General features: G+C 40.6%; 2 protein-coding genes across 7 annotated transcripts; one reads left to right on the top strand and one right to left on the bottom strand.

The window, feature by feature from the left end:
* Positions 1–357: 357 nt before the first annotated feature.
* On the bottom strand, positions 358–11082 carry galk2 (galactokinase 2). Its single transcript, NM_001140011.1, is given in 10 exon segments — positions 358–1211; positions 1594–1801; positions 6792–7002; positions 7668–7820; positions 8103–8201; positions 8653–8799; positions 10149–10239; positions 10448–10571; positions 10752–10840; positions 11022–11082. Coding segments are annotated over 10 exon segments (1380 nt in total). The 5' UTR covers positions 11072–11082; the 3' UTR covers positions 358–1003.
* Positions 11083–11427: 345 nt separating this feature from the next.
* Positions 11428–19465, top strand: cops2 (COP9 signalosome subunit 2). 6 transcript variants are annotated; one of them, XM_045688682.2, is made up of 13 exons: positions 11428–11596; positions 11980–12093; positions 12578–12655; positions 12841–12966; positions 13184–13273; positions 13499–13633; positions 14033–14207; positions 17265–17443; positions 17767–17819; positions 17946–18043; positions 18252–18334; positions 18459–18517; positions 18653–19465. In XM_045688682.2, exons 1-13 carry the CDS (start codon positions 11543–11545, stop codon positions 18795–18797), a joined length of 1389 nt encoding a protein of 462 aa, XP_045544638.1. In that variant the 5' UTR covers positions 11428–11542; the 3' UTR covers positions 18798–19465. The 6 variants fall into 6 exon arrangements, with proteins under 6 accessions (XP_045544638.1, XP_045544641.1, XP_045544636.1 ...); XM_045688685.2 differs by having other exon boundaries at positions 11428–11611; positions 18459–18564; positions 18653–18790; XM_045688680.2 differs by having other exon boundaries at positions 11429–11611.
* The last annotated feature ends 224 nt before the right edge of the window (positions 19466–19689 follow it).

Raw genomic sequence — 19689 nt, 5'->3', positions numbered from 1 at the left:
TTCAATACAATCATTTACATTTGTTAACATATAGAAAAATTTAATTTTTTTGTTTTTAAGCTAAGAATTAATTTCTTCTTGGATGTATCATTTTATTTTATATTTCTTTCTACCGACAAAAATGAAACACTGTCATTTTATTTGTTAATGTCCGCTTCTTGAACTTGGAAATAATGTTTTTCAACGACACTGTGTGTTTTTTTTTATACAAATATACAGCTGTTCATATTGTTGTCTGTTTCTGTGGAGATAATGGAACAGCCAGACAAAAGTAAACAAAATCCCTTTACTCCTTAATTCCTTCGAAACATACAACACACACACACAGCAATGGAAGGAATGTAGTACTGCGCTGTGTGGGAAATGATTGTATTTTATAGTCCCTTACTAACTGAAATCATTACACTCACAGAATAAAGAAAAGTCTCCTTTCTCGTAAAGAAGTTGATCTTGAATCATTAGTTATAACTTGAGGTCCTAGTTAGAAATGTCATCATTTTTGCCCCTATAAAATAGTGCCAGTCTTTTTGTGCGATCATGCCAACTTTTTGTCATGTTTGGCTTGAAAATTAAGCAATGAAGTTGGCAAGAGGACAAACAGATCTGGAATCAGGCTATAGAAGGAGACAACAGATCTGGGATCAGGCTATAGAAGGAGACAACAGATCTGGAATCAGGCTATAGAAGGAGACAACAGATCTGGGATCAGGCTATAGAAGGAGACAACAGATCTGGGATCAGGCTATAGAAGGAGACAACAGATCTGGGATCAGGCTATAGAAGGAGACAACAGATCTGGGACCAGGCTAGCTTTGATTATCATTGCCCTTGAAATTCCAGAATCATCAACCGTGTCAATTTGGCATGAGAATTAGTCATAGAGTCATGACTAAAATAACAGTATTTAAAAAAATAATAATAATAATAAAAATACTGAAAAGGTGAAACCCGGAAGGGAGACATTTCACCTCAAAATTGTAAAGAGAAACATTTTTATTTTATTTCAGTCTTCAAGAAAGATGGCCGCCCCTCCACCAGGCTTGGTGACAAACAGACTGTGGTTCTCTAGCTCGGCTCTGCGTGGGTCTGGCGTGTAGTACAACTCTCTGACGCTCTTTAGGAAAGACTCCACCTTGTCAGTGGGGACCATGGAGACAGCACAGCCTCCCCAGCCTGCTCCGGTCAGCCGGGAACCCACAGCACCAGACTGCCTTTAGCCAGAGGAAACATGGAAATAACACAGAGAAAGTACTGTTATAGGAACCTAATCCTTATATCAGGATCTATCAATTAACAATGTCATCAACAGTTGTACCATCCATTTGTCAAACACACCGCTAACAACTAATTATAGGGTAGCCAGTGAAATCTAGCATTTTAACGGACAGGTTTGAAATTTGATTTTTATCTCAATCAGACTAATCTCTCACGGACAGACTACGTAAATATAAATGGTATCTCACCGAATGACGACGAGATTTTATTTCTGGGTTAACGAGAGTACAGTGAGAATAACCTGTAAATTTAAGTACATAATACAACAATATAGTTCACTTAAGAGAATGGAGTGCATTCTGCTGATTCTGAACGTACAGACATGTCTCCACCAGCTGGTCCAGTTCCGGACAGCTGCACTCGTACAGGTCTCTGCAGCTAGCATGGCTCTGCTTCATCAGGTCTCCTAGACGCTGCACGCCGTTCGGGGCGGAAGGAGCTTCATCACACACGCTCTTGAACCGCAGTACCCGCGCTGCCTCGCCGTACACATGCCTGGCCCGCTGGTACAGCTTGAACTGGGTCACTGGGAGGAGAGGACAGTTATAGCAGGTCAAACCTGTTCTTTACCTTTAAGAGGTTTTTCGACAGTATGGAAATATATGGAGGAGACAGGTCTCAAGGAGGGACAGCAGGAAAGGCAGATGTGGACAATGAACTTTTTTGAAAATAACATATCAGAGGCTGCATACACAGTTTGGTTTGTTTCAAAAGGGTGGAGGGGGACCTCCTCTCTGCTAGTCTACTAGTTATAATGTACTAGTTATACAGTAGTGACCTGCTAGTCTACCAGTTATAATGTACTAGTTATACAGTAGTGATCTGCTAGTCTACTAGTTATAATGTACTAGTTATACAGTAGTGACCTGCTAGTCTACCAGTTATAATGTACTAGTTATACAGTAGTGATCTGCTAGTCTACTAGTTATAATGTACTAGTTATACAGTAGTGACCTGCTAGTCTACCAGTTATAATGTACTAGTTATACAGTAGTGACCTGCTAGTCTACCAGTTATAATGTACTAGTTAAACAGTAGTGATCTGCTAGTCTACCAGTTATACAGTAGTGACCTGCTAGTCTACCAGTTATAATGTACTAGTTATACAGTAGTGACCTGCTAGTCTACCAGTTATAATGTACTAGTTATACAGTAGTGATCTGCTAGTCTACCAGTTATACAGTAGTGACCTGCTAGTCTACCAGTTATAATGTACTAGTTATACAGTAGTGACCTGCTAGTCTACCAGTTATAATGTACTAGTTATACAGTAGTGACCTGCTAGTCTACCAGTTATACAGTAGTGACCTGCTAGTCTACCAGTTATAATGTACTAGTTATACAGTAGTGATCTGCTAGTCTACCAGTTATACAGTAGTGACCTGCTAGTCTACCAGTTATAATGTACTAGTTATACAGTAGTGATCTGCTAGTCTACCAGTTATACAGTAGTGACCTGCTAGTCTACCAGTTATAATGTACTAGTTATACAGTAGTGATCTGCTAGTCTACTAGTTATACAGTAGTGACCTGCTAGTCTACCAGTTATAATGTACTAGTTATACAGTAGTGACCTGCTAGTCTACCAGTTATAATGTACTAGTTAAACAGTAGTGATCTGCTAGTCTACTAGTTATACAGTAGTGACCTGCTAGTCTACCAGTTATAATGTACTAGTTATACAGTAGTGATCTGCTAGTCTACTAGTTATAATGTACTAGTTATACAGTAGTGACCTGCTAGTCTACCAGTTATAATGTACCAGTTATACAGTAGTGATCTGCTAGTCTACCAGTTATACAGTAGTGACCTGCTAGTCTACCAGTTATAATGTACTAGTTAAACAGTAGTGATCTGCAAGTCTACCAGTTATACAGTAGTGACCTGCTAGTCTACCAGTTATAATGTACTAGTTATACAGTAGTGACCTGCTAGTCTACCAGTTATAATGTACTAGTTAAACAGTAGTGATCTGCTAGTCTACCAGTTATACAGTAGTGACCTGCTAGTCTACCAGTTATAATGTACTAGTTATACAGTAGTGACCTGCTAGTCTACCAGTTATAATGTACTAGTTATACAGTAGTGATCTGCTAGTCTACAAGTTATAATGTACTAGTTATACAGTAGTGATCTGCTAGTCTACCAGTTATAATGTACTAGTTATACAGTAGTGACCTGCTAGACTACCAGTTATACAGTAGTGACCTGCTAGTCTACCAGTTATAATGTACTAGTTATACAGTAGTGACCTGCTAGTCTACCAGTTATAATGTACTAGTTATACAGTAGTGACCTGCTAGTCTACCAGTTATAATCTACCAGTTATACAGTAGTGACCTGCTAGACTACCAGTTATACAGTAGTGATCTGCTAGACTACCAGTTATAAGGTACTAGTTATACAGTGGTGATCTGCTAGTCTACCAGTTATAATGTACTAGTTATACAGTAGTGATCTGCTAGTCTACCAGTTATAAGGTACTAGTTATACAGTGGTGATCTGCTAGTCTACCAGTTATAATGTACTAGTTATACAGTAGTGATCTGCTAGTCTACCAGTTATAAGGTACTAGTTATACAGTGGTGACCTGCTAGTCTACCAGTTATAATGTACTAGTTATATAGTGATCAAGGGTTGGAAGCAGTTCAAGGAACCCAACAGAACACCGGAACATAATGACATTTTTCAAGGAATGAAATGGAACAGAGAACGAAAGTGATCTATACTGTTCCGGAACAGAACTGTTATTTTAAATGCATGGGAACTGGTTAACCGTTTATTTTATGTTCCAGACATTTCCTTCTGGTTCAAAAAAAAAAAAAAACGCAACGAAGTGCCTATGCAAAGCCCTCACCCTGTCACTCAGGAACTTATTCCAGTGTCTGCATGTCAGCTGAAACTCTTTACCTGTGTCTGTGCTTGTTTAGGCTACCTGCCCCTCCCCCCTCTGAAGGACAGGCTACTGTAGCCCCTCCCCCCTCTGAAGAACAGGCTACTGTAGCCCCTCCCCCTCTGAAGGACAGGCTCCTGTAGCCCCTCCCCACTCTGAAGCACAGGCCACTGTAGCCCCTCCCCCCTCTGAAGCACAGGCCACTGTAGCCCCTCCCCCCTCTGAAGCACAGGCCACTGTAGCCCCTCCCCCCTCTGAAACACAGGCCACTGTAGCCCCTCCCCCCCTCTGAAGAACAGGCTACTGTAGCCCCTCCCCCCCTCTGAAGCACAGGCTACTGTAGCCCCCCCCCCCTCTGAAGCACAGGCTCCTGTAGCCCCTCCCCACTCTGAAGCACAGGCCACTGTAGCCCCTCCCCCCTCTGAAGCACAGGCCACTGTAGCCCCTCCCCCCTCTGAAGCACAGGCCACTGTAGCCCCTCCCCCCCTCTGAAGCACAGGCTACTGTAGCTCCTCCCCCCCTCTGAAGCACAGGCTACTGTAGCCCCTCCCCCCCTCTGAAACACAGGCCACTGTAGCCCCTCCCCCCCTCTGAAGCACAGGCTACTGTAGCCCCTCCCCCCCTCTGAAGCACAGGCTACTGTAGCCCCTCCCCCCCTCTGAAACACAGGCCACTGTAGCCCCTCCCCCCCTCTGAAGAACAGGCTACTGTAGCCCCTCCCCCCCTCTGAAGAACAGGCTACTGTAGCCCCTCCCCCCCTCTGAAGAACAGGCTACTGTAGCCCCTCCCCCCCTCTGAAGAACAGGCTACTGTAGCCCCTTCCCCCCTCTGAAGAACAGGCTACTGTAGCCCCTCCCCCCCTCTGAAGAACAGGCTACTGTAGCCCCTCCCCCCCTCTGAAGAACAGGCTACTGTAGCCCCTCCCCCCCTCTGAAGAACAGGCTACTGTAGCCCCTCCCCCCCTCTGAAGAGTGGGAGAGAGATTTTTTATTAGTTAGAGAAGAATGGATTCAATTTGTCAATTGTAGTTAAGGATCCTATAGGCCTAGTTGTCACGTTTCACGTTGGATTTATTCACTACAAAAAGATAAAACGTGCTTTTAATTCTGCTGCCGCTCTGCACACACACACAAGCCTGTTAGATAGTTTGCTCAAAGGACATTCAACGTTCCTCCACAGAAGCCACTCCTCATAGGTCTAACTCTGTGGATTTAATTCAGATAATGATGTCATAACAAGGTGCCCAGTGCTTCAAGCCAAGCCTCCTCCTCAGCCCTCTCTCCCCTCCCTCAAAATTTAAGTCTCAGCTCACTGGTCACCATAGTAACGCTCACTGGTCACCATAGTAACACCCACCCGTAGCACGCACTCCAGCAGGTTATATTTCACTGGTCATCCCCCAAAGCCAATTCCTCCTTTGTCCGCCTTTCCTTACAGTTATCTGCTGCCAATGATTGGGAAGAATTGCAACAACAAACAAAAAAATCACTGAAGTTGGAGTCGTATATCTCCCTCTCTAACTTTACGCATCAGCTGTCAGAGCAGCTTAACGATCACTGTACCTGTAAACAGCCCATCTGTAAATAGCACACCCGACTACCTCATCCCCATATTAATACTTATCCTCTTGCTCTTTTGCACCCCAGTATCTCTACTTGCAAATCATCATCATCTGCACATCTATCACTCCAGTATTAACGCTAAATTGTAATTATTTCGTCTCTATGGCCTATTTATTGCCTTACCTCCCTACTCTTCTACATTTGCACACACTGTACATAGATTTTCTATTGTGTTATTGACTGTATGTTTTGTTTATTCCATGTGTAACTCTGTGTTGTTGTTTTTTGTCGCACTGCTTTGCTTTATCTTGGCCAGGTCGCAGTTGTAAATGAGAACTTGTTCTCAACTAGCCTACCTGGTTAAATAAAGGTGAAATAAAATAAATGTAAAAGTATAAATCTTGCGTCATCAGGGCTACACTTGTCTGTCGATCACGCATCTAAACAACTAGCTTGTCGGCTCCGTCCACACTGATTGGTGTAAACAACTAGCTTGTCGGCTCCGTCCACACTGATTGGTTTAAACAACTAGCTTGTCGGCTCCGTCCGCACTGATTGGTGTAAACAACTAGCTTGTCGGCTCCGTCCGCACTGATTGGTGTAAACAACTAGCTTGTCGGCTCCGTCCGCACTGATTGGTGTAAACAACTAGCTTGTCTGCTCCGTCCGCACTGATTGGTGTAAACAACTAGCTTGTCGGCTCCGTCCGCACTGATTGGTGTAAACGACTAGCTTGTCGGCTCCGTCCGCACTGATTGGTGTAAACGACTAGCTTGTCGGCTCCGTCCACACTGATTGGTGTAAACGACTAGCTTGTCGGCTCCGTCCACACTGATTGGTGAAGTCATTTAATGAGATAAATGTGTAAACAACTGTTGATTTCACAGGTTTTAAAAAAGGAACAGAGAGGAACGATATAAACAGCTACTTTTTTTTATGGTTCAAACCGGTTCAGAACTTTATATTGCTGGTCAGAACAGTAGAACGGAACAAAACAAAATTGTGGTTCTGTTCAGAATGAAACGATTGGAAAATAACTGGTAGGAATACAAGTGTCTTACCGTGCTGTGTGTTGGGGCTAAGGAGGTCTGTACAGAGCTGTTCTGTGGTTATTCCCAGGGCCTTGCAGACCTCCTCTCTGCTGTAGGGCTCAGGGTGCAGCACCTCAGCCACCAGCCGCAGCATCTCCTCCAGAGAGGCCTCCAGCTCTGTCTGCACCTGGGACAGCTTCAGCAGCCGGCCCCACTCTAGCCCTCGAGCCTTCGCCAACATCTGAGGGGGACCATAGAGTTATTTAAAGCATACAGGAGACAGCTTCAGCAGCCGGCCTCACTTCAGGTCCCCTCGCTCTAGCCACAATCTGAGTTGAGTTAAGAACACAGTTCAATTCATTCTGGGGTGGCAGGTAGCCTATGTGTTAGCACGTTGCTGGATCAAATCCCCGAGCTGACGAGGTACAAATCTGTCGTTCTGCCCCTGAACAAGGCAGTTAACCCACTGTTCCTAGGCTGTCATTGAAAATAAGAATTTGTTCTTAACTGACTTGCCTAGTTAAATAAAGGTAGACATTTTTTTTATAAAAAAAATCACTGTGTTGAGGTAAATGCGCACTCCAGGTTTTATCACATCCCTTCTCATTTCAGCTGATTACAATTTGTTTTGATGTACTAGCAGGACAAAACCTTTGAGTGCTTGCTAAGTCATAACACATGTTGAATGTTCTCCACCAGGCATCTCTAACACGTGTTGAATGTTCTCCACCAGGCATCTCTAACACGTGTTGAATGTTCTCCACCAGACATCTCTAACACGTGTTGAATGTTCTCCACCAGGCATCTCTAGTGACATTTGTCATATTCTATTTATTTCTACAATGTTGAGAACACCAATATCAATTGGGACCCGCTGTAATTATAATAATAATAATAATAATGAACCTTGGTGGCTATCCGACATTCGACCACCCGGATGTTGAAGTGAGAGGAAGCAGCCTTGTTCATCTCAACGCAGCAGTTAGAGATAACGAACAGTGCTCCCTCAGGGAGACGTACATCAGACGCCCGCAGAGGGTGGAACTCAATCAGCTTGGCCTGGGACAACGACAAACAGATCGAGGACTAATAACAAGCACTAACCAACTACAGAATATGACCGTAACTGTACAGAAGTTCATTAAACTAGCGTTAAACTATTGTTTAACTTATTAAAACACAGCAGCAGCATCACACACTAATAAACACCATATAAAACTCCCTGGTATACAGAATGTGTGTGTGTGTATATGTGTGTATTTGATTACCTTTCCTTCCTCTGCCAGTGTGTGTATGTATGTGTGTGTATATGTATGCGTGTGTGTATATGTGTTTGCCTACAGTTCCTTCCTCTGCTAGGAATGAGATGGACTGGTCCATGCCCCCTCCCTCAGTACCAATGTAGCGCTCACACTTGGCTGAAATCTCCGCCAGCGCCACCTGGAGGACAGAAAGGGAACAGTCTATGTCTACTGTTCTGCTTACCACACTTCACAGCAATATTCATTTACATTTACGTCATTTAGCAGACGCTCTTATCCAGAGCGACTTACAGTAGTGAATGCATACATTTCATACATTTTTTTAAATCTTTTTTTTTCTCGTACTGGTCCCCCGTGGGAATCAAACCCACAACCCTGGATTGCAAACACCATGCACTACCAACTGAGCCACATGGGACCACATTAACACACTTCTAGCTCAGGAGGATGGTGCATCAAAGTGTTGACAGAAATACAACTCCTAAAAAAATAATTGAAATACATTTTACATTGATCATGTATCAGCAATTCATTATCTGAATCTTGTGTAAGATTTCAGAGTGTTGTTTTTAAGAAACTACAGTAGGTTACCCAAGACATTCACTGAATACATGCATGTACTGTCCTACCTTGTTGAGGGACTTGTGGTTAGCCTCCATAGTGAGGAGCGCAGCACAGCAGACAAGGGCACTGGAGCTGGACAGGCCTGAGCTAGCCGGGATGGTCCCATCCACAACACACTTCATCCCAGACAGAGGAACCTTCCCTAGGTGCTCCTGGTGAGGACGATGATGACGATGATAATGATATAACACCATGTTGAACAATACCTCATGTTTATGTTTGATATGGTTAATACTGTAGCAACATGATAGATAGATAGGACAGACAAAGTTGATATGACAAAGATGAAGAAGAACAGTAGAATAGAACAACAGGAAGAAGAAGAACAGTAGAATAGAACAACAGGAAGAAGAACAGTAGAATAGAACAACAGGAAGAAGAAGAAGAACAGTAGAATAGAACAACAGGAAGAAGAAGAACAGCAGAATAGAACAAAAGGAAGAAGAACAGTAGAATAGAACAACAGGAAGAAGAAGAACAGTAGAATAGAACAACAGGAAGAAGAAGAACAGTAGAATAGAACAACAGGAAGAAGAAGAACAGTAGAATAGAACAACATGAAGAACAGTAGAATAGAACAACAGGAAGAAGAAGAACAGTAGAATAGAACAACAGGAAGAAGAACAGTAGAATAGAACAACAGGAAGAAGAAGAACAGTAGAATAGAACCACAGGAAGAAGAAGAACAGTAGAATAGAACCACAGGAAGAAGAAGAACAGTAGAATAGAACAACAGGAAGAAGAAGAACAGTAGAATAGAACAACAGGAAGAAGAAGAACAGTAGAATAGAACAACAGGAAGAAGAAGAACAGTAGAATAGAACAACAGGAAGAAGAAGAACAGTAGAATAGAACAACAGGAAGAAGAAGAACAGTAGAATAGAACAACAGGAAGAAGAAGAACAGTAGAATAGAACCACAGGAAGAAGAAGAACAGTAGAATAGAACCACAGGAAGAAGAAGAACAGTAGAATAGAACAACAGGAAGAAGAAGAACAGTAGAATAGAACAACAGGAAGAAGAAGAACAGTAGAATAGAACAACAGGAAGAAGAAGAACAGTAGAATAGAACAACAGGAAGAAGAAGAACAGTAGAATAGAACAACAGGAAGAAGAAGAACAGTAGAATAGAACAACAGAATAGAACAACAGGAAGAAGAAGAACAGTAGAATAGAACAACAGGAAGAAGAAGAACAGTAGAATAGAACAACAGGAAGAAGAAGAACAGTAGAATAGAACAACAACAAGAAGAAGAACAGTAGAATAGAACAGGAAGAAGAAGAACAGTAGAATAGAACAACAAGAAGAAGAACAGTAGAATAGAACAACAGGAAGAAGAAGAAGAACAGTAGAATAGAACAACAGGAAGAAGAACAGTAGAATAGAACAACAGGAAGAAGAACAGTAGAATAGAACAACAGGAAGAAGAACAGTAGAATAGAACAGGAAGAAAAACATATACAGCATATCAAAGTAATAACCAGAGTCTACATGACTCACCTGAATCCCTTTCACCCCACAAAGAAAGTAATAGTACCACTGAGGATTGTCCTTGTCTATCTCAATGTCTTCTGAAGAGACTGTGAAGTCCCTGTAAAATAAAAACACACACCATTTTATGATTTTGAGAGAGTCGTCTCTAATGAAATAACATTTGATAGTTAATCCAATACAGTCGTCAATTCGTCTAGATGGGCAGCAAATCAAGACAGATTCGGGGAGATCCTTACATATGAAGATTATAGGTGAATTGCATGTGCATAAAACGCTTGGTGTGGAGATTCTTCGGCAGATCTTACTTGTATTTAGGATCTGTGTTGGCCAAGTGGATTTTCTTGGAATCATTGACAGTGACAGCAGCCAGAATACTCTGCTCAATAGCCATTGGGAGCACAGCATAACCACAGTAGTCAATGTGTTCTCCTAACAGTAATGAATTAAGAGAGACAATGTTTGAGTTACGGTTAGGATTTAGAGCTTGCCCTTATGAAGGATCACATTGATCTAATTTTTTCCCCTGTACATCACTTGTCTTTATACTGTATTTATGGATTTCTGCGTTATAATAGCATAGCTATATAGATATGAAATTTGTTTACATACCTATTAGATTGACTCTTCCAGGAGCTTGTGCATAAAAAAGCGGAGCTTCTCCATACTTCTTCTCGAAGGCCTCTTTCAGGTTTTGCAACCTAGGAATACAATACATCGGGGAAAAATGCAAATCACTGCCCAATTCAAGGAGTGATTTGAGGAGTAAAAATAAACTGTCTTACTTTACTGTAGCCTACTATAAAATGTTTAATACATGCATGGATAGTTTTAGCAACTGTAATTACCAGTACTATTTCGAAAATTATCAAGATAACTCACCTTTTATTTTCACTTATCAGAATCTTTGTCTTTGGCGGGTGTGCTGCCATTTTTTTTTTTTTCAAACCAAATACTAGTTCTTACCGGTTGTTTTTAGACTATTGTTAAATCACCAAATCTAATTGCAACTAGATCTATCTGGAGTACTGTACTGAGAAAACATATAGAAACACACCTAATATATCAGCTGACTGTCACACGGAGAGTCCCGGATATTATTAAAAAGCTGATCGACGACCAGCTCTTCCCGCCAAAACCGCTACCTCAAACGCTTTCTGTTAAACTGAGTAACTGTTCCTAGACCAGCTGTAAACACAATTCATTGTAACGAAGAAACGTAACAATACGGAAGAGTGGGAAAGGGCTAGTTCAGCGGAATCACGATTCACTCTCGCGTTCACGCTGCGCGTTCACGCTGCGCATTATTGATGGCGGCTGACGTAGAAAGCTGGTAATCTTTTCTGCGACTGTCTGCTGCCACTAGCAAGGTTGCTATCGATCTAGCTAGCTTCGTAGTAAAGATGTCTGATATGGAAGATGACTTCATGTGCGATGATGAAGAGGATTATGATCTGGTAAACTCCTCAGAAGTAAATATATATGGATATTGTAGCTGATTACCATATACAACGTATTGAGCTAGCTAGCTAATCAGCGTAAACATTCCATGTTGCACTCCACTTAGTAGCTAGCTAGCTAGCAGCTGAACTAGCTGTTGATGATTCTCCCATCATTGACAGCTAACTGTTAGCTAGTTAGCCAGCTATGTCTGTAATGATTTGTTCAGTTACTATTGCAAGTTTCAACTAATCTTTGCTAAACCTTTTGCACCGTTAAATGATCCAGCTGTTTGCTTCACAAATCACCAAAACAACACATATCATGAGCTAGCTAGCTGAATATCAATAGTGGGTGTTGATCTTGTAAACTGCAGTGATGATGAATTGTATGATTTCAGGAATACTCAGAGGACAGCAACTCTGAGCCCAATGTTGATTTGGAGAATCAGTACTACAATTCAAAGGCCCTAAAAGAGGATGACCCCAAAGCAGCTCTCAGCAGCTTCCAGAAGGTTGGTTATCTCACACACACACACACACACACACACACACACACACACACACACACCACACACACACACACACACACACACACACACACACACACACACACATCACAGCAGGCTGGTGAGGGGAGGACGGCTCATAATGGTCTTCCCTGTGGCTCAGTTGGTAGAGCATGGTGTTTGCAACGCCAGCATGGTGTGTGCAACACCAGGGTTGTGGGTTCGATTCCCACAGGGGGCCAGTACAAAAAAACAAAACTGAAAAAAATGCATTCTATGCATTCACTACTGTAAGTCGCTCTGGATAAGAGCGTCTGCTAAATGACTAAAATGTAAGTGAAAAATAATAATGGCTGGAATGGAGTAGTATCAAACCATGTATTTGTAATGATACCATTCTGGCCGTTACTATGAGCCCGTCCTCTCCAATTTAAGGTGCCAGCAGCCACCTGTGCCTATCACTTGATTAAACACATCTTTCTTACCCCAGGTCTTAGAGCTGGAGGGTGAGAAAGGAGAATGGGGTTTCAAAGCCTTGAAACAGATGATTAAGATTAACTTCAAACTGGTAAGCAGCAGACATGACAGTAAATATGCTGTAGCATATATATATATAAAATATTTAGAAAATATATTCTTCATTGTGCTAAATATTTGATCAAATTTGTTCATGTTTTGTGAAGAGCTGCTACCATCCCGTACCGCCTAAATTAGCATTTGAATGACATATTTTTTTGTCTTTTTCCCCTCCAGACAAATTTCCCTGAAATGATGAACAGGTACAAGCAGCTGTTGACATACATCCGGAGTGCAGTTACAAGAAACTACTCTGAGAAATCCATCAATTCCATCCTTGATTACATCTCGACGTCAAAGCAGGTAATGTTTGTGACATTTTAAGAGCAAACAATTATGCTTGATTCTGTGCACCAATCTGAGCTGTATTGAATTCTGGAAAAGTGTCTCAACTCTTAGGGTTGTTTCTCAATACCCTGATTTAAAGCTAGTCCTGGACGAGTATGCATGCAAAATTGAGAATCTCCTGAATGTAAACATTGTACGGAGGGGCCTACTTGACTTCTTTATTTATTCACAGATGGACCTGCTGCAAGAGTTTTATGAAACAACGTTGGATGCATTAAAGGATGCCAAAAACGACAGGCTTTGGTTTAAAACCAACACCAAAGTATGCTTGATTTTTAAAACCTTTCATATAATGTCATTGATTCCATCCACAATATCATACTTTTTTTAATTTTTTTTATGCAATCCAAAAACTTATGTGGCATACAATTTTTATAGAGACTCTGAGGTTGATACTTGTGTAATTTAGTTTCATTCCTCACTCCTCCTTGTCCTATGCTTTAGCTTGATCTGGTTTCCTCCTGGGTTTGTCCTGTCTGTTGTTTAGCTTGGGAAGTTGTACCTGGAGAGAGAAGAGTATGGTAAGCTTCAGAAGATCTTGAGACAGCTGCACCAGTCCTGTCAGGTGAAGAAACACTCCTCATCAATGCAATCAGAGGTTTTCACAGAGGTCTTTACAGAGGTTTTACCACCAAATCTAATTCAGCATTATAACATCATAATGAAAAAAACATTCTTGTGTGTTCTTAGTGACCAATAGGTCATTGGAATCATATTGTATGATTGTAGCCTGGTCCGAGATCTATTTGTACCGTTTGGACACCTCCTATGGCTGTTGTCGTGACCACAGGAGGCAAGAGAACACAAACAGATCTGGGGCTGGGCTAGTATGATTGTGGAATCATTGTGGAAATCTAGAATGCCCTGTTTGTCCTCAAGTGTCTGTGTGAAATTGTCTCTCAAGTATTTGTTCCATTTTCTGTCTTGGTGTATAGACGGATGATTAGTATTTGTTCCATTTTCTGTCTTGGTGTATAGACGGATGATTAGTATTTGTCCCATGCTTTGTCTTGGTGTATAGACGGATGACGGTGAGGATGACCTAAAGAAAGGCACCCAGCTCTTAGAAATCTATGCTCTGGAGATCCAGATGTATACGGCCCAGAAGAACAACAAGAAGCTGAAGGCCCTGTATGAACAGTCTCTACACATCAAGTCTGCCATCCCTCACCCTCTCATCATGGGAGTCATCAGAGGTAGACAGATCTCTACCTACACCTTAACTATATAACCACGTCTCTACCTTAACTATATAACCACGTCTCTACCTTAACTATATAACCACGTCTCTACCTTAACTCTATAACCACGTCTCTACCTTAACTCTATAACCACGTCTCTACCTTAACTATATAACCACGTCTCTACCTTAACTATATAACCACGTCTCTACCTACACCTTAACTATATAACCACGTCTCTACCTTAACTATATAACCACGTCTCTACCTTAACTATATAACCACGTCTCTACCTTAACTATATAACCACGTCTCTACCTTAACTCTATAACCACGTCTCTACCTTAACTCTATAACCACGTCTCTACCTTAACTATATAACCACGTCTCTACCTTAACTATATAACCACGTCTCTACCTTAACTATATAACCACGTCTCTACCTTAACTATATAACCACGTCTCTACCTTAACTATATAACCACGTCTCTACCTTAACTATATAACCACGTCTCTACCTTAACTATATAACCACGTCTCTACCTTAACTATATAACCACGTCTCTACCTTAACTATATAACCACGTCTCTACCTTAACTATATAACCACGTCTCTACCTTAACTATATAACCACGTCTCTACCTTAACTATATAACCACGTCTCTACCTTAACTATATAACCACGTCTCTACCTTAACTATATAACCACGTCTCTACCTTAACTATATAACCACGTCTCTACCTTAACTATATAACCACGTCTCTACCTTAACTATATAACCACGTCTCTACCTTAACTATATAACCACGTCTCTACCTTAACTATATAACCACGTCTCTACCTACACCTAACTATATAACCACGTCTCTACCTTAACTATATAACCACGTCTCTACCTACACCTTAACTATATAACCACATCTCTACCTTAACTATATAACCACGTCTCTACCTTAACTATATAACCACGTCTCTACCTACACCTTAACTATATAACCACGTCTCTACCTACACCTTAACTATATAACCACGTCTCTACCTTAACTATATAACCACGTCTCTACCTTAACTATATAACCACGTCTCTACCTTAACTATATAACCACGTCTCTACCTTAACTACATAACCACGCTCTCCTACCCTTAACTATATAACCACGTCTCTACCTTAACTATATAACCACGTCTCTACCTTAACTATATAACCACGTCTCTACCTACACCTTAACTATATAACCACGTCTCTACCTTAACTATATAACCACGTCTCTACCTTAACTATATAACCACGTCTCTACCTTAACTATATAACCACGTCTCTACCTCCCTAACTATATAACCACGTCTCTACCTTAACTATATAACCACGTCTCTACCTTAACTATATAACCACGTCTCTACCTTAACTATATAACCACGTCTCTACCTACACCTTAACTATATAACCACGTCTCTACCTACACCTTAACTATATAACCACGTCTCTACCTACACCTTAACTATATAACCACGTCTCTACCTTAACTATATAACCACGTCTCTACCTTAACTATATAACCACGTCTCTACCTTAACTATATAACCACGTCTCTACCTTAACTATATAACCACGTCTCTACCTTAACTATATAACCACGTCTCTACCTACACCTTAACTATATAACCACGTCTCTACCTTAACTATATAACCACGTCTCTACCTTAACTATATAACCACGTCTCTACCTCCCTAACTATATAACCACGTCTCTACCTTAACTATATAACCACGTCTCTACCTTAACTATATAACCACGTCTCTACCTTAACTATATAACCACGTCTCTACCTACACCTTAACTATATAACCACGTCTCTACCTTAACTATATAACCACGTCTCTACCTTAACTATATAACCACGTCTCTACCTTAACTATATAACCACGTCTCTACCTTAACTATATAACCACGTCTCTACCTACACCTTAACTATATAACCACGTCTCTACCTTAACTATATAACCACGTCTCTACCTTAACTATATAACCACGTCTCTACCTTAACTATATAACCACGTCTCTACCTTAACTATATAACCACGTCTCTACCTTAACTATATAACCACGTCTCTACCTACACCTTAACTATATAACCACGCTCTCCTACCCTTAACTATCATAACCACGCTCTCCTACCCTTAACTATATAACCACGTCTCTACCTTAACTATATAACCACGTCTCTACCTTAACTATATAACCACGTCTCTACCTTAACTATATAACCACGTCTCTACCTTAACTATATAACCACGTCTCTACCTTAACTATATAACCACGTCTCTACCTTAACTATATAACCACGTCTCTACCTTAACTATATAACCACGTCTCTACCTTAACTATATAACCACGTCTCTACCTTAACTATATAACCACGTCTCTACCTTAACTATATAACCACGTCTCTACCTTAACTATATAACCACGTCTCTACCTTAACTATATAACCACGTCTCTACCTTAACTATATAACCACGTCTCTACCTTAACTATATAACCACGTCTCTACCTTAACTATATAACCACGTCTCTACCTACACCTTAACTATATAACCACATCTCTACCTTAACTATATAACCACGTCTCTACCTTAACTATATAACCACGTCTCTACCTTAACTATATAACCACGTCTCTACCTTAACTATATAACCACGTCTCTACCTTAACTATATAACCACGTCTCTACCTTAACTATATAACCACGTCTCTACCTACACCTTAACTATATAACCACATCTCTACCTTAACTATATAACCACGTCTCTACCTTAACTATATAACCACGTCTCTACCTACACCTTAACTATATAACCCAGACACATTCAAGGGCTCTTTCTCAAGGGTTTTCACTTTTTATTCTTGCATCCTCTCTCCTCGCCTCTTTCTCAAAATGCATTGGAGGAGAAGATCCAAGGTCCCTCCTCTCTGACCTAGTCCTCCAATGAATTTTAAGTAGGAGGAAAGTAGAGAGGATCCTTTGTCAGGACCTTGTTGTCTGGTCTCTTGTTTTTGTTTTCTCCAGAGTGTGGCGGTAAAATGCATTTGAGAGAAGGGGAGTTTGAGAAGGCTCACACAGACTTCTTCGAGGCGTTTAAGAACTACGATGAATCAGGAAGTCCTCGACGGACCACCTGTCTAAAGTACCTGGTGCTGGCCAACATGCTGATGAAGTCTGGAATCAACCCCTTCGACTCCCAGGAGGTATGAAAGGTCTCATTAGTGATTAGGGATGGTTCCCTAGACCTCGATTTAAAAAAAACTAGTCCTGGAATAAAACCTTTTCAAAGAAGATGGGTCTGAGAAATGTGGCTTTATTGATTCATCTCTATAGTACGGACGTTTTTAGAGTTTGTTTTTGTAAAGATGTCCTAAACGTATTGTATAAAGGAGCCTATCACGATATAATAACCTGCTAATAAAGTAAATGACTCCAGCAGGTTCCTGTTTTAAGTGAACATGGTATATTGGTACAGTTTGCGTCGTGTTGGAGTACCTTTACTAATGCTGACATTTGTTCCTCTCAGGCTAAACCCTATAAAAACGATCCAGACATCCTTGCAATGACTAACTTGGTCAGGTAAGACTACATGTCATTCACTATTACAATCTAACCTTTCATTTGGAAGTGTTTTTGCTTTGGCTGTTTGTCAACAACACGGTTTGATTATTGAATGCAAACCAATGTTATATACCCCCCCCTCAGTTCCTACCAGAACAATGACATCACAGAGTTTGAGAAGATCCTGAAAACCAATCACAGTAACATAATGGATGATCCGTTCATAAGGGAACATATAGAAGGTATGGTCTAGACATCACTTTCAGCTTGATGTATTATCGTTAATTGTTACTTCATTCGTAAGTAGTGATGCGCTTTTAACAGGTGTAGAAATCAGTATACCTGGAGGCAGGTCAAGTGTTAACATGAAAGTTAACACTTGAGTTAACACTTAATTAAATTAAAGTTCCTTCAATTTAATAATAGATTTTTTTCTTCTTCCCCTTTCAGAGTTATTACGGAATATAAGGACACAAGTGCTTATCAAATTAATCAAGCCTTACACTAGAATACATATACCTTTTATTTCCAAGGTAAGATCACGACAAAGATCTGTCTCTAGTATTAGATTTTTTCTTTTTGGGGGGGGGGGCATTTAAAAAAAAATATTTTCTCTAAATTTGAAGTTTATAATAAACTTTTTTTTGTCTCCTTCAGGAATTGAACATTGACGTTTGCGACGTGGAAAGCCTGCTAGTTCAATGCATTCTAGACGGGTAAATTGCCTGGTGATACATGATTATTGTAGAACTTTTAATGCACCGTGAGTTTTTTTTGGAAACATTTCTTTTTTTTTTTTTTTTTTACAAATTTACCATAATTGACCTTCTATTTCTTCTGATACCTGTCAGCACGATCAACGGCCGTATCGACCAAGTCAACCAACTGTTGGAGCTGGATCACCAGAAGAGGAACGGAGCCCGATACATGGCTTTAGATAAATGGACTAATCAGCTGAATACTCTCAACCAGGCCATCGTCAGCAAACTGGCCTAATCAGTAGTGTAACTGAATAAGTTACTAATTCCATGTTGTGGGTCGGAGGGGAGGTGGGTTGTATATCAACATGAGGAGTGAGTTAACCCAATTCACCTCATTTACAGCTTCCTTTTTCAAGATGACAACAATAGATTGATGATCTCCACAGGTTCCAATATCAAACTTACAGTCACTTCTTGTAACTGATTATTTAAAGGTAGAAGTCAGAGGTGCCAGTTGCCAAGCTTGTGTTTCTTGGCCTAGGGTCACTTTACTGGTCACAGATTAATAGTCCTGGACTAAGAAGCATGCTCAGTGAGAGTGTTTTTTAAAAAAATAATTTTTTTAAGGAGTTGAACTATGCTTAATCTGTGTCCGGGAAACCAGTCCTTAGTGTCCCAAAACCAACAGAGAGAAGACTGTAAAAATCAATTTCCTATCGTGAAACATGTCCGCTCTACCACAGTATTGCCCCCTTCTAAGGAAATGTGAATACACAAATGTATTGAAGCATTAATGACGGTAAGCAGCATGACTTTTTCTGCAAAATGTCCTGTGTTCTCTGTACAGTCTTTCATAAATGGAGCTCCAGATTTCATATGGTACATTGTTGTGACACTGTTAAAGACACATTTTAGCTTTTGTTTTGTTACTGAAATAAAAAGGTAATTGTTGCTTCACTCTAACTTTTTGTTGTTATTTTTATTTTTTTACAAATCGTGGAGCAAGCCGGTGACTGATCTGTAAATATCACACAGCAACAACCAGGGATGTAATGGTGAAGTGGGCATACCCTAATTTTACCAAAAATGTCCCAAGCCCGTCTGCCCAGCAAAGGAAAAAAATTATTTGACACCCATAATGACAGATTTTTATAATTTATAAAAAATGTAATTAAATATAATATTTA

Source organism: Salmo salar, chromosome 10 (genome assembly GCF_965601325.2).
Source record: "Salmo salar chromosome 10, fSalSal1, whole genome shotgun sequence".
Classification (NCBI taxonomy): Eukaryota; Metazoa; Chordata; class Actinopteri; order Salmoniformes; family Salmonidae; genus Salmo; species Salmo salar.
Note: the sequence above shows the minus strand (reverse complement) of the source record. Positions and strands in the feature narration are given on the sequence as shown.

Excerpts from the sequence above, each read along its gene's own strand:
- cops2 (XM_045688680.2), top strand. The coding sequence starts at position 11,543 with ATGTCTGATATGGAAGATGACTTCATGTGCGATGATGAAGAGGATTAT. Across the intron at positions 18,335-18,458 it reads ATATACCTTTTATTTCCAAG|GAATTGAACATTGACGTTTG; the intron begins GTAAGATCACGA and ends TGTCTCCTTCAG. Across the intron at positions 18,518-18,652 it reads GTTCAATGCATTCTAGACGG|CACGATCAACGGCCGTATCG; the intron begins GTAAATTGCCTG and ends GATACCTGTCAG.